General features: G+C 46.5%; 1 protein-coding gene across 4 annotated transcripts in view; it reads right to left on the bottom strand.

The window, feature by feature from the left end:
- Positions 1 to 1,751: 1,751 nt before the first annotated feature.
- The window catches only part of MFSD11 (major facilitator superfamily domain containing 11), a 56,166-nt gene continuing 43,603 nt past the window's right edge, over positions 1,752 to 14,314 (bottom strand). For all 4 annotated transcript variants that reach the window (XM_075903578.2, XM_075903579.2, XM_075903581.2 and 1 more), the window contains exon 14: positions 1,752 to 5,257. In XM_075903578.2, the coding sequence (XP_075759693.2) occupies positions 5,093 to 5,257 (165 nt within the window). In that variant the 3' untranslated portion in view covers positions 1,752 to 5,092. The remainder of the gene's footprint in view (positions 5,258 to 14,314) is intronic.

Here is a 14,314-nt window from a genome sequence, read left to right as displayed (position 1 = left end):
TAGCCACTTCCGACTGGTCATGGACCACGCCCCTCTGAGATGGCTACATAATATGAAGGACACGAATCCTCGGATAATGCGGTGGTATTTGTCACTGCAACCCTACGATTTTGAAGTGGCCCACCGCCCGGGTAAGACTCATATGAATGCCGATTTCTTTTCCCGAGCAGGAGAAGAAGAAACCTGGACAAGGCAGACTGTAACTACCCATTTAAGGGTGAAGGTGTGTGACGGGGCGGACAGGCCCCGCACTGAGGAGCAGGGGATAGCCCAGGCCCAGCTGGCAGAGAAGGCCCCGCCCCTCCGAACCTGCTGGGCATGCTCCCAACAGCGGCCGGGTATAAAGGCAGAAGGAGCCCAGCAGTCAGGGAGGCCCCAGGGCGAAGAAGGAGACCAGGCCGGACCGGTGTTCTTGCAGCCGCTGGGTCCAGAGTTGTCGCCCACGCTGGACCTGGACACGGAGAAAGCAGCCGCCGACCCAGAGCGGCAGGAGCACACCCTCAACCCCGACAGGTACTGCCTGAGAGGCGAAGGGGCCCGGGGGGAACCAGGGCGTGGTAGGAAGCAGCCCAGGGCAAGGGAGACAAAGTTTGGCTCGGCGTGTATCGGCCGGATCCCCCGCCGAGCCGGCAGGAGCCACAGACCCTGCCTAAAGGGCCCTGGGCTGGGACCCGGTGGAGAGGGAGGGCCCGGGTCCCCCTACCACCCATTTTTCCCTTCCCTGGACAAACAAGCCCCGGGCCAGGAGAGGCTTCCCAGAGCGGCTAGGCCTCTCCTACCGTATATGCCCTGATAGAAGGGTCGGGACTTTTGGGGTGAGACTTTGCTACCGTATATGCCCTGATAGAAGGGCCGGGGCTTTTGCGTGGAGACTTTGGAGTGCTGTACAGGCCCGGTCGGAGGGGGCCGAGCCCCTTTGCGGGGGCGTACCCCCTGACACACCTACAAAAGGTTAAGAGATGTGGTGAAAAAACACAATGGAATCTGGTCTCTGCTACTCCTCCCACTGTTGCTAGCACTGGTACAGTTGCAAGAACTCCAGAAGTATCAGCGTAGACACAGCATTATAAGACTCATTTTTTGCTAGAAAATTATGTTATGTTAAACATGACCATGATGTGTCATGTTAACCAACATGATTTTACATTCACTTTAGAATGAAAAAATCATGATAGTGCCAGCTGATCACAAGTAAAGCTATGGTTTGAGCTGCTTGTACCCAAAACCAGCTAGCACGATGGTAAACAAATGGACAGGCCAGAGTGACAACTTTTGGACCAAATCTTCAGTTGATGGACTTTAGCTCCACTAAAGTCAATTGGAGATTTGCCAATTTATATCAGCTAATCATTGAGCTCTGTATTTGTAAAATAAACCACTGCAATAGTTTCCCTTCTCATTCCAAATTTACTAGTGTGGATTATACTCGACATTAAAACAATACAAATTAAAACACATCAATTAGTGATGAACAAAGAATATAAACATCCAGACTGCAAAACACCTTTTTATACATTTTACTGTTTTCGTAAGTGTCAACTTTTGAGAACTGCAAAATGTACAAAAAGAAATTTACACAGAACTTTACTTTATGATGAATAAAGAAAACCTACTTAAAAAATCAGAGTATTCTGCATTAAAAAGTCACGAATATCAGTTCTGATTTCTTCTTTCTTCCTAAAGGATTTTGCCATTTGTTTGAGTACTTACAATGTGACATCACAGGAATAAAGAGTAAAGGGTACAAAAAATAAACAAATATATTTATTTGCAGCTAACTAAATTCAATCTAGCTGTAGTTCTGCTTCTGCAGATAATCTTCCCAATATAAATCAATGCACCAGTCATTCTGGAGTCTGCAAACCAGACTACAACAAATTCACAGAAGGCCTGGCCCTGATCCAATTCACACTGAAAAAAAATGGAGAGACTACAATTGAATTCAGTGAGCAATGGTTTAAGCTCCAAGAGAGATGAGACTTTACCTCATTCATCTCAATTGGCTCTTATTGCCAGTGCTTAGATATGGTGATAGGAGCTTTAGAAATGCTGACAGAGATGGGAGCATAATTAGTGTCAACATTATTAACCTTTTTACTGCTGATTGTCTCATCAAAAACAGATGACTAATGAGCTTTATCCTCTGCAGCTTGGATATACTTTTCACATCCTGACATTCTACAGGAATAACTCTGCAAGATTAGATGCAGTTATATATCATATGTTTACATGAATAATTGAGGATTTTTTCCTACTGCTCTTAAACTTAGAACTAAAATAAGATAGAAAGAAAAGCTTCAAGTTACACAGAGCTCTTCCTCAGGTCAGGTTCTGTCTCTCTTGAAAGCTTGTCTCCTTTACCAACAATAGTTGGCCCAATAAAAGGTATTACTTCACCTACCTTGCATCTCTAATATCCTGGGACCACCGGGGCTACAACAATACCGGGGCTACAATATATTCATAGGTTTTATAGTTTTAAAATGTTTGGTATTCATAATATGGCTTGAAGAATTTTGTAAATTTCTTATGAAACTTGGCTCAAGAAAGCAAACTTAGTTCACTTTAATAAATCTTTTAAGAAGTTCTTAGCCTTCCCTTGTGTTTTAGGTCACCTGGTTTTCAGTCGAACTAGGCAGAACAGAAAGAGAAAAAGGCTCTGGATGTTTAGAGGTCCCGAGAACCCCCAACTCTAACTGTCAGCAATGAGCGGGGCCAGTTGAAAATCAGGTTCAAAATGCTTGCTAAAATTGTGAAAATTTAGAGGTGAAAATCTTTCCCAATAGATTTTACTAAACATTCTGCATTCTTCTATTACTTCAATTGAGCAACACTGCATACAGACGTCCATTAATAAAGCACCATTTTTAAAAACAATCTCATCAAAAGCATTTCCTTCTAAAATGAAATTATTATTTTTAATACATTTGCAGTGCACTCACCACCATAAGCACCAATTTGTTTACTCACATATTACCAAACAGAATTGTTCTTTGTGAACATTTAACAATTAAAATCTTCTTCTCTGTAGAGAACAGACTCCAAGAACAGAACGAAGATTGATTCCTTTTATCTCTTAATTAAAATTATTTATCCCTTTTGGTACTTGAAGAAAATATAAATAAGAATGCAGTAGGAAAATATCTAACCACTGAAGATTTCCTAATGTCTTTATTTATCATGAATAGTATATAAAAACTTATATTTGAAATTACTGAACAAAAAGAGTAGATGGAAGGCATTAATATGCAGCTAGCCACATGATACACATGGATTCAATTTGGTTCCATGAGCTGAATATTCCCTTTTAGTTTGACTGAAATTGTTATATTGGCTCCTCTCCCCTTTCATTTTCTTCTCCATCTCTCTCCCTTTTACACTTTATTCACTGAGATTCCTAAGAGGTTCCCTCACCTATCCACTTTCCAGATAAATATCTGGGGTTTCAATTATTCTCTCACTAACACCTTTCTGATCTAACAGCAGAAACATGATGTGAACCCAAAGCCAAAACCCTACATTTGTGTACTGCGCCATTTTATAATGGACAGGCTTGGTTGTGCCACATGAGAATGACATGACTCACCATTTTGAGAGAGGCACCGGGTTCCTATAATTCAATACCAAATTCATCCTCCATACATATCTAAGTAGCTATGACATAGTATGAAAAACTGAAACATCATCTAAATATTTCTTAATCATCTTTAAATACAAGATGCTTCCTTAGCAACTCAGAGCTCATAAAAAGATTTGAAGTGTAATAAAGGATGGTCAGCATTGCAAGTTCAACGAGGTAAACAAAAATCTAAGTGTGTTGAATCTGCTGCATACATTAGCACCAATTCTACATTCATAACTTAGCTGTCGTTTTTTTTTTGATGATGCGTAATGCAGAATAAATTATTATACACTCTTCCTATGTTCTATTAAGTAATAAAATATGTTTGTCTATCAGCTGTTCTGATATTACTTAGATAATGCACAGGGAGCAGGTACTGTAGGTGTAGTAATAAGGGACAATTTTTACAGTCCATTTTCCTCTCTTGTGTTTTAAAAAGGTAAAAAGGAAAGAGTGCCCATCATAAAATGCCATTACTAACATCTAATGTTAAGCCCTGATCTTATAAATACTTGTACCTCTAACCTGAGTAACTTTAAGCATGTCAGTAGTCCCATGAACTCAATGTTGGTAAGCTGAGAGCCATGTCATTTTGAATCCTTGCATAGCGTTTCCTGGAGAATGTTATGGCAGCCAACCTAATCTATAGCCTGGTCCTGAGCTCTCACAAACTCAACAATATAAATGGGGATTCAGTTGCTCTACACCTCTGAGGTTCAGGCCCTTAGTCATCTTGGCCTTTACTTAGCCTTCTAATAAGCTAAAATAAAGAAAATCTTGTCCAAATTCTTCCAAATATACATCATATCAGCCTATAATACTTAAGATTGTTCTCTTTTTTTAAAGCTGAGCCTAGAAAAATTTTAAGCTATAAAATAGGATATCAACAATCTTAAATACTTAGGAACCAAAGGATGGAGGGCATAGCAACACAAAGTTTCCATTAAAACATTTCTATTGCCACTAAAGTCCACAGGTTAGATTGATTTCTCAGAAATGTAGACATGCTGCAGCACACTGTATCCTACATCACTCATACACAGAAGGAATTTTTACAAGGTAAATATGTTCAGAGCTTGGATGTAAGTAAAAATAAAACTATTTGAGAGTAATGAAGCTAAAATTTCTATGATGCATGATCATAAAGAGAAAAATTAGATAAATAAGCACCCAGCAAAGGGATTTATCAGAATAAAATTGTTCAATGCATAGTACCCCAGTTTTCCTTCCATTTTCTAATATGTAATTTCTGTGACCTGCACATTAACGTCGATTAAAATAAGAAAGAGAGCCTTTTAATTTTGGCATTTTGTTTTTCTGTTTCATTATGACTGTTCCTATCAGTTACACCGAAAGAGCTTTAACAGAGGCTTCCTTCATCCTGGCCTCCGTGTTTTGATCTTTTCACCTTCACAAGTGATTTCAATAAATATGTTCCTGTGCATCTTCTCGCATCAGGGAGCACCTGGATCAAATGCTGCTGTAATCAGAGCCACGGGCGACAAATGCAGCTGCTTCCCACTCCACAGTAAAGAAGGAGATTGTTCCAAAGAACCCAACCACCACCATGATCAAGAGCTGCCACTGAAGAAGAAAGTAGTTGCTGTAGAAATATGCAATTGCAGCACAGATGGACTGAAAGAAAAAACACAAAACATAGGCAGGTATGTAGTCTAGCTGTTCTATGTAAAGATTATCATTACGGACATGCATATAGAAAGACATTTACCCTTTAATTCTCTTAGAAAATATAGTCCTTTATCAAATATTAAATGTAAAAAGGCTTTATTATATATCTATATTTGGTTTGTTCTGATTAACAGAAAATCAACTTAACTTTTGTCATTTAAGTGAGCTTCAGTGGATGAATTGAACACTGCACACAAGGGTATTTAGAGTGTCCTATATGCAGTTCTCTGGCACTGAAACCACTGTCTCATGCACATCACATCCAAGAGATGAAAACAGTATATAAAACAGTAACCTGAATAATTTTTTCCGGTGTTACAGCAATTTATTACAGAAGCAGAGGCATGCATGTATGACATAAGTGCAAATGTCTACCAAGTGGAGCTGCTCAAGAGCACTCCACCCTTGTTAAGGGTTCAAGCTACAATATTCATTAGCTCCTAAATAGATTAAAGAAATGGGAGTTACTCACCTCATGCAGTAACGAGTGTTCTTCAAGATGTGTGTCCCCGTGGTGCTCCACTGTAGGTGAAGGGTTGCCCTGAGCCGCAGATCAGAGCTTTGTATAGCAGTTTCCCCTGTTGAGCCACGCATGCCCAGGAGGCATCTCGAGCCCTTCCCGCCTCCTGAGGAGCGTGACTCAACCCCCTCCCTTTCAGTTCCTCGTCTCCGCCCGAGAATTTTGACTCCGAGCAGAGGGAAGGTAGGGAGGGTCGTGGAGCACCCACATCTCGAAGAACACTCGTTACTGCACGAGGTGAGTAACTCCCTTTTCTTCTTCGAGTAGTGTCCCTGTGGGTGCTCCACTGTAGGTGACTACAAAGCAGTATTCAATGTAAGGCTGGAGGGAGCTGGAGTCATTGTTTAGCAGTGGTAGAGAGTACTGCTGTGGCAACTGCTGAATCACTCTTGAGTTGTGGAAGGATAGCGTAGTGTTTAGCAAAAGGATGGTCTGAAGACCATGTTGCTGCCCGGTAAATGTCTCTTAAGGGGACATTGCCCAGAAAGGCTGTAGAAGCAGCTGTGGCTTGAGTAGAATGCACTCGTGGTGGGCGTTGTAGCGGTCTATTGCCCAGAGAGTGGCATTTGATTATACATGTCGATATCCACTTTGAGATTAGTTGCGATGATATTGGTGTCCCTTTGGATCGTTCAGCAATGGAGATAAAAAGCCTTTCAGATTTACGAAATGGTTTTGTTCTTTCTAGAAAGAAGGCCCGAGCCCTCCAGATGTCCGGAGTGTGCAGGCTGGCATCTGTCTGCGAAGAATGCGGTTTTGGGAAAAAGGTAGGTAATACAATCGGTTCATTGAGATGGAATTCTGTACAGACCTTTGGCAAAAACGTGGGGTGGGGTCTAAGTATGACCCTATCCTTTGTGAAAACTGTGTAAGGAGGTTCTGACATTAATGCTCCGAGTTCGCTCACCCTCCTAACGGAGGTAATGGCTAAGAGGAAACAGACTTTCATAAAAAGGAAGGGAAGTGGTACTGTTGCCAGTAGCTCAAAGGGAGGTCTGGTGAGGCAGTTCAAAACAAGATTTAGGTCCCACAAAGGGGGTGGGGCCTTATGTGGTGGGTACACATTCTGGAGTCCCTTGAGGAATCTCTTTGTAATAGGATGGTTAAAAATGGAGAAGCCGTCTACTGAGGTATGAAATGCTGCTATTGCAGAGAGGTGTACTCTTAGAGAGGAGATTGACAGTCCTGATGCTTTAAGGTCCAGAATGTAGTCTAGGATGGTATTCAGTGGTGAGGCATGAGGCTCCACTTTGGCTCGCTGACACCAGTGACAGAAACGTGTCCATTTCTGTTGGTAAGTTTTCCGAGTAGACTGTCTCCTGCTATGGAGGAGGACGTCTTTTACTCGCTGGGAGCAGCGCTCTTCTACCTCCGAGAACCAGAGAGAAGCCATGCGTGAAGATGCAGGATATTGAGTTGTGGATGCAGTATCCTGCCGTTGTCCTGAGATAGTAGGTCTATCCGGTATGGTAGTGGGTGGGGAGGCTGGACCGCTAGCCTGTGAAGGTATGGGTACCAGGTTTGGCGAGACCATGATGGTGCAATCAGGATGACTGGGGCTTTGTCTCTCAGGATCTTGCGCAGAACTCTTGGGATGAGCGGTATGGGAGGAAAGGCGTAGTGTAGGGGGGCTGTCCATTTGATTAGGAAGGCATCCCCCAGAGAGCATTTGCCAAGTCCCGCACGTGAGCAGAACTGGGGACATTTGGTGTTCTGGGTAGAAGCAAAGAGGTCTATCAACGGCCATCCCCGTTGGTAGAAAATTGAGTTTGTCACCTCTGTATGTAACTCCCATTCGTGGTCTGCGGTGAAGTTTCGGCTGAGGGAGTCCGCTTTGGTATTGTTCACTCCAGGCAGGTAGGATGCTATAAGGGTGACTTGGTTGCGGATGCACGCGTTCCACAGGCGAATAGCCTCCGCGCATAAAGAGCGGGAGCGGGCTCCACCCTGTCTGTTTATGTAGAACATCGCACAGATGTTGTCCATTAGGATGAGGACTGTGTGATTGGCGATGTCAGAGGCAAAGTGTACACAGGCATTTCTTACTGCCCTCAATTCAAGGAGATTGATATGTAAGAGTGTCACCTGCCTTGAACTTCGTGACCGTCCATATGTGCCCCCCAGCCGAGCAGGGAAGCATCTGTGGTGATTTGAATAGTGGGTTCGATTTGTTGGAACGGAACCCCCGCCAGAAGATTGTTTCACACTGTCCACCATCGTAAGGATGCGAGCACGTCTGGTGGGATAGTAACCGTTTTGTTTCGAGGGTGTCGTGATGGGATATAAACGGTTGCAATCCAGAGCTGAAAACATCGAAAGTGCAGACGAGCATGGTAGACTACGTAGGTGGTGGAAGCCATGTGTCCCATTAGTCGGAGGCATGTAAGTACTGTGGTGGTAGGAACTGTGAGCATCCCGTTTATAATTTCTTGCGTGGTTGCAAAGCATTGCTGAGGTAGGTATGCCCGGGCTGTAACTGAGTCCAGGCGTGCGCCAATGAACTCTATATCTTGAACCAGGTGCAGAATTGATTTGTCTTGGTTGATTAGAAGGCCTAGACGACTGAGGAGGGCCGTGGTCGTATGTATCATAGTGGCGGTTTTGGCGTATGAGGATCCCTTTAGAAGGCAGTCGTCTAGATAGGGAAATATGACGACGTTCTGCCGTCTGAGATACGCAGTTACGACCGCCAGTACCTTCAAAAATACCTTCGGAGCTGATGAGAGACCGAAGGGAAGAACCTTGTACTGGAAATAGTCTAGTCCCAACGTGAAGCGTAGGTAGCGTCTGTGGAAGGGGTGGATGGTTACATGGAAATAGGCATCTTGGAGGTCGAGGGCTGCGAACCAGTCCCCTCAATCTAGCGCAGGAATGATAGCGGAAAGAGTGACCATCTTGAAAAGTCATCTTTTGAGAAATTTGTTCAGTTTGCGGAGATCCAATATAGGTCTCCAACCCCGTTCTTTTCTCAGTCAGGAAATAGTTCGAGTAAAACCCTCTCCCATGGAACTCTCGGGGTACCCTTTCTATAGCCCCAATGACAAGGAGCCGATTGACTTCTTGGGGGGGGGGGGAAGGATAGGGGAGATAGAAATAAAAGGGATGGTATAGCCCACTTGAATTATCTCTAGGACCCAGTGGTCCGATGTTATGGATTCCCACTGTGGGAGGAAGGCGCGCAAATGGTGGTTGAATAGATGGCCATGTTGAGGTGCTAGATCGAACGGGAGGTCTTGCAGACCCTCGACCAAATGTTCAAATTTGCTGCTTAGATGGTTGGTTAGCTAGCGGGCGGGCTTGGTTGGGTCGCCTTCTGGGACCTCGCTGTCTTGGTCTGTTGTCTTCATAAGGCCTCTGTGGTCGATTGTATTGTCCATACCGATATCGATTATATGAATTATATGGGCTGTATTGCCTGCGTTTATAGGGTGGCGTGCACATACCTAGCGTGCGAAGTGTGGACTTAGAATTTTTGCTGTTGTGGAGCATTTCGTCCGTAGTGGCTGCAAATAGCTTTTGTTTGTCAAATGGCAAATCCTCCACTTTGGGCTGGAGTTCACGGGGAACTCCAGACGACTGGAGCCAAGAAGCTCTACGCATCACCACCGCTGTAGCTGTAACTCGGGCTGCAGTGTCAGCTACATCCATTGCCATTTGGAGAGCGGTGCGGGCGATCATATGGCCCTCATGAACTATTGATTTTAAGATGGGTCTTTTGGAGTCAGGGAGATGCGCCATTAGTTCTCCCAGTTTTGAGTAGTTGTCAAAGTTGTGATTTGCTAAGAGAGCAGAGTAATTTGATATTCTGAGTTGTAGGGTTGAAGAGGAAGAAAGAGTTACTCACCTTGTGCAGTAACGGTTGTTCTTCGAGATGTGTCCCCGTGGGTGCTCCGCTCTGGGTGCTGGTGCGTCCTCGCGCCGGCGACCGGAGACTTTTCTAGCTGTTTCTGCCGCGGCGCGCAGGCGCCGTGGCGCCCTCTAGTGTTGTTCGAACTGAAGGGCGCCTGCGCGCGCGCGGCTCCTCCGTTCCTTCTCTACCCACCAGAGCATCAGGCTCCAAGCAGGGGAAGGAGGGAGGGTAGTGGAGCACCCACGGGGACACATCTCGAAGAACAACCGTTACTGCACAAGGTGAGTAACTCTTTCTTCTCCTTCGAGTGGTCCCCGTGGGTGCTCCACTCTGGGTGACTACACAGCAGTTGTCGGCTCGCGGAGGTGGGTTTGGAGCCGTGTGGTAGTAACTGTAGACAGCACTGCTTGTCCAACCGCCATAGAAGATGCTATCGAGGTGGAGAGAGCATAGTGTTGTGCAAAGGAATGGTCGGATGACCAGGTAGCGGCGTTGCAAATGTCTTGTAATGGCACATTATGGAGAAAAGCGGTCGTGGCAGCCACTGCTCTAGTGGAATGAGCTGTGATAAGTCCAGGTAAATCTTTGTTATATAAAGTATAAGAGGTCTTGATGCAGGATGTAATCCATTTAGAGATTCTTTGAGATGAGACTGCTTGTCCCTTAGATCTATCCGCGTATGAGATGAAGAGTCTAGGCGAGGCCCGCCATGGTCTCGTGCGGTCTATGTAAAACGCCAAAGCTCGTCGGACGTCGAGAGTGTGCCACACGGCGTGGGACGGTTCAGTGTGTGGTTTAGGAAAGAATGCAGGTAAGTGTATGGGTTCATTCACGTGGAAGGGAGAGAGTACTTTGGGTAGGAACTTAGGGTGGGGTCTAAGTACCACCCTGTCCTGTAAAAACACAGTATATGGGGGGTCAGCCATCAGAGCTGCAAGCTCACTCACCCTCCTACTGGAGGTGATGGCGACTAGGAAAGCCACCTTCATCGACAAATGAGAGAACGAGCAGGTTGCTATCGGCTCGAACGGGGGTTTTGTGAGGCTTTTGAGGACATGGTTCAGGTCCCAAATGGGGACTGGCGGACGAACCGGAGGAAAGGTGTTCTGCAGGCCTTTGAAGAAGCGCTTGGTTATTGGGTCAGCGAGGAAAGAAGAGCTTGGAGGGTGATGGTGGAAAGCTGCTATGGCTGCGGCATGGACCTTAATAGTACTAAGTGCTAGACCGGAATGTTTCAGAGAGAGTAAGTAGTCCAATAAGTCATGTATTGGAGCAAGGTGTGGTGGGTCTGCATGAGTCTGAGCATACCATAGGGAAAAACGCGTCCACTTGTAGCGGTAGGTCTTCCTAGTAGAGCGTCTGCGACTATTAATTAATATGTGTCTTACTTGTTCTGAACAGGCAGTTTCGGCATCATGGAGCCATGAAGGAGCCAAGCGTGGAGTTTCAGCCTGGTGATGTCCGGGTGAAGGGTTTGACCGTGATCTTGTGAGAGGAGGTCGCAGCGTGGAGGGAAGGGATACGGTTCTGCTATCATCATTTTGAGGAGGTAAGGATACCATGTTCGTCTGGGCCAAGCAGGTGCCACCAAAATCACGCGTGCCTGACTCAATCTGATCTTGTCTAGGACTCTGTGCAGGAGTGGGAGGGGGGGAAAGGCGTAGAGGAGGGAGGCGTTCCATGCGATGGAAAGGGCGTCTCCGAGGGAATTCCTGCCCAGGGCTCCCCTGGAGCAGTAGAGGTGGCACTTGCGATTGTTCTTTGTAGCGAAAAGGTCCACTTCTGGATGGCCCCAAAGACGGAAGATCGGTGTGAGGGCGCGTTTGTCGATCTCCCACTCGTGCTGGTCCATGAATGTGCGACTTAAGGTGTCTGCTGTGACATTGAGTATTCCGGGAAGGTATACTGCAGAGGGGGTGACCCCATGGGATAGGCACCAGGTCCAAAATTTGGTGGCTTCCGAGCATAGAGAAGGGGAGCGAGCGCCACCCTGACGGTTGATGTAATACATGCATGTGGTATTGTCCGTCATAATGGTGATGGTCTTGTGAGCTATGTGCTGAGTGAAATGCTGGCATGCGTATCTGACTGCCCGTAGCTCGAGAATGTTGATGTGGAGTGCTTGCTCTACGAACGACCATTTGCCTTGGGCTGTGATGGTTCCCAGATGAGCCCCCCATCCCATGAGTGATGCGTCTGTTATGAGTGTTAGAGTAGACGCTGGACGTTGAAAGGGGACACCGTGTAGCATGTTTCGAGGGGTTGTCCACCAGAGCATGGAATTGATAACGCGAGGTGGGATCGCAACATGCTTGCTCATTTGGTCTCTGAAGGGTTTGTATACCGTAGCGAGCCAGGACTGAAGGGGCCTCATGTGGAGTCTGGCGAGATTGACGACGTAAGTCGTAGAGGCCATGTGCCCTAGGATTTTGAGGCAATGGCGGATCGTGACAGTAGGTGCCGCCTGTGTTGCTCGGACAAGGTCGCATATCGTTGCGAACCTGTGATCGGGAAGAGTGGCCCTTGCTGTGATTGTATCGAGGAGGGCGCCTATGAATTCCAGTTTCTGTGTGGGACGCAAAGTGGATTTTGCGTAATTTATGTGGAACCCGAGACTGAGTAGGAGGTCTATTGTGGTGTCTGTCACGGCCTTTGCTTCTTGGAAAGACGCAGCTTTTATGAGGCAATCGTCCAGGTATGGAAATATTATGATGCCTTGGCGTCGGAGAAAGGCCATTACGACTGATAGAGTCTTGGAGAATACCCTGGGAGCCGTAGAAAGGCCAAACGGGAGTACTCTGTATTGGTAATGTTGGGTACCCACTATAAATCGTAGAAAGCGTCTGTGAGCAGGATGAATTGTAATATGGAAGTACGCGTCTTGAAGGTCGAGAGCCGAAAGCCAATCGTGTTGGTCGAGAGAGGGAATGATAGTTGAAAGGGTAACCATCTTGAAACGGTGGTATGCGATGTATTTGTTGAGGCGCCTGAGATCTAAAATGGGACGCCAGCCTCCTGTCTTCTTCTGGGTTAGGAAGTACGTCGAGTAGAATCCCCGGCCGCGGAATTGTGTTGGTACATGTTCTACTGCGCCTAGTTGAATGAGGCGTGAGACTTCCTGTAGGAGTGCGGTTTCGTGAGAGGGGTCCCTGAAAGAGGGAAGGGTAGGAGGGTGGTTGGGCGGGGTAGAGGTGAAGGGGATGACGTAGCCAGACTGGACTAGATTCAAAACCCACTTGTCCGAGGTAATGAGGGACCATTGGTGGAAAAAGGCTCGGAGGGGGTAGTGAAATTGTAGGGTAGCTATCGGGAGGGTCGACGGATTGGCCTCCTGGCTCTCGACCAGGCCTTCAAACCTGCTGCTTGCCAGCCGGGGGATGAGGTGTGGCATGTTGCTGTTGACGCTGAGGTCTACGGCGAAGTGGTCTTTGTTTACGGAAATCGTATTTGGGCTGTTGACGGAATGGTTCCCTGGGTCGTTGGTAAGGCTGATATCTATTCCTTCTAAAAGGAGGAGTGTACATTCCTAGAGTTCTAAGGGTTGTACGGGAGTCCTTCATAGAATGTAGCACCTCATCGGTCTTGGATGCAAATAGATTGGTGCGATCAAAGGGTAAATCCTCGACCTTTTGTTGAAGGTCCCTAGGGACGCCAGAGGGTTGTAGCCATGACATTCGGCGTAGGACTATTGCGGAGGCTGTAATTCGAGCCGCAGTGTCTGCCACGTCCATGGCTGACTGTAAAGCTGTGCGTGAAATGGCCAGGCCCTCCTGCATAATGCTACGGAGGGTTGGGCGTTTATGCTCCGGGAGATGTTGAAGAAGGTCCTGGAGCTTCGCGTAATTGGCATTATCATAGTCTGCCAGCATAGCGGTATAATTGGCCGCTCTAAGGAGTAGTGTGGAAGAAGAATAGACCTTTCGGCCCATAATGTCCACCTTTTTGTGATCCCTGTCTTGTGGGGTTGATCTTAAATTAGGCTGTTTACCCTTGTGTCGGACCGAATCTACTACCAGGGAATTAGGGGGTGGATGGGTGAACAGAAAGTCCATATCCTTGGGAGCGATAAAATATTTGCGGTCTACTCTCTTGTTTGTTGGGGTAATGGACGCTGGCGTTTGCCAAATGTTGTTGGCTGGGTCCATAATAGCCTCATCCATCGGGATGGCGATTCTGGTAGCTGCTGGGGGTTGAAGTGAGCGGAGAAATCGATATTGTTTGACCTGGACCTCCTGAAGATCTTTTTCTTGAGCTAGTGCTACTTGTTTAAAGAGCTCTTGAAACTTTTTTGTGTCATCTCCCGACGGTGGGGCATCAGTGGTGACCGCTTCGTCTGGGGAGGAAGAGGAGTTATGCATCGGAGATCTGGTCTCGCCGTCAGAAAGTGAATCATGGCCATCCGAAGGAGCAGGAGAGTTTGGCTCTGTAGCTGATGTGGTAGCAGGAGGAGAGGCTGGAGGTGGCCTAGAGACTGTAGATGAGGGTCGGTGGTGAGACCTCTTTGGGTGTGGACTCCACGGTTGCCATTGTGTGGCGTATGGCGGTGGAGGATATGGGTATTGGTGTGGATACCATTGGTGCGGGGGGGGGAGGGTATGCGTACTGAACCGCAGGCATTTGCCAGGATGGAAGT

Source organism: Pelodiscus sinensis, chromosome 20 (genome assembly GCF_052426305.1).
Source record: "Pelodiscus sinensis isolate ZL-2025 chromosome 20, ASM5242630v1, whole genome shotgun sequence".
Lineage (NCBI taxonomy): Eukaryota > Metazoa > Chordata > Testudines > Trionychidae > Pelodiscus > Pelodiscus sinensis.
This window is presented reverse-complemented; position numbering and strand designations above follow the sequence as displayed.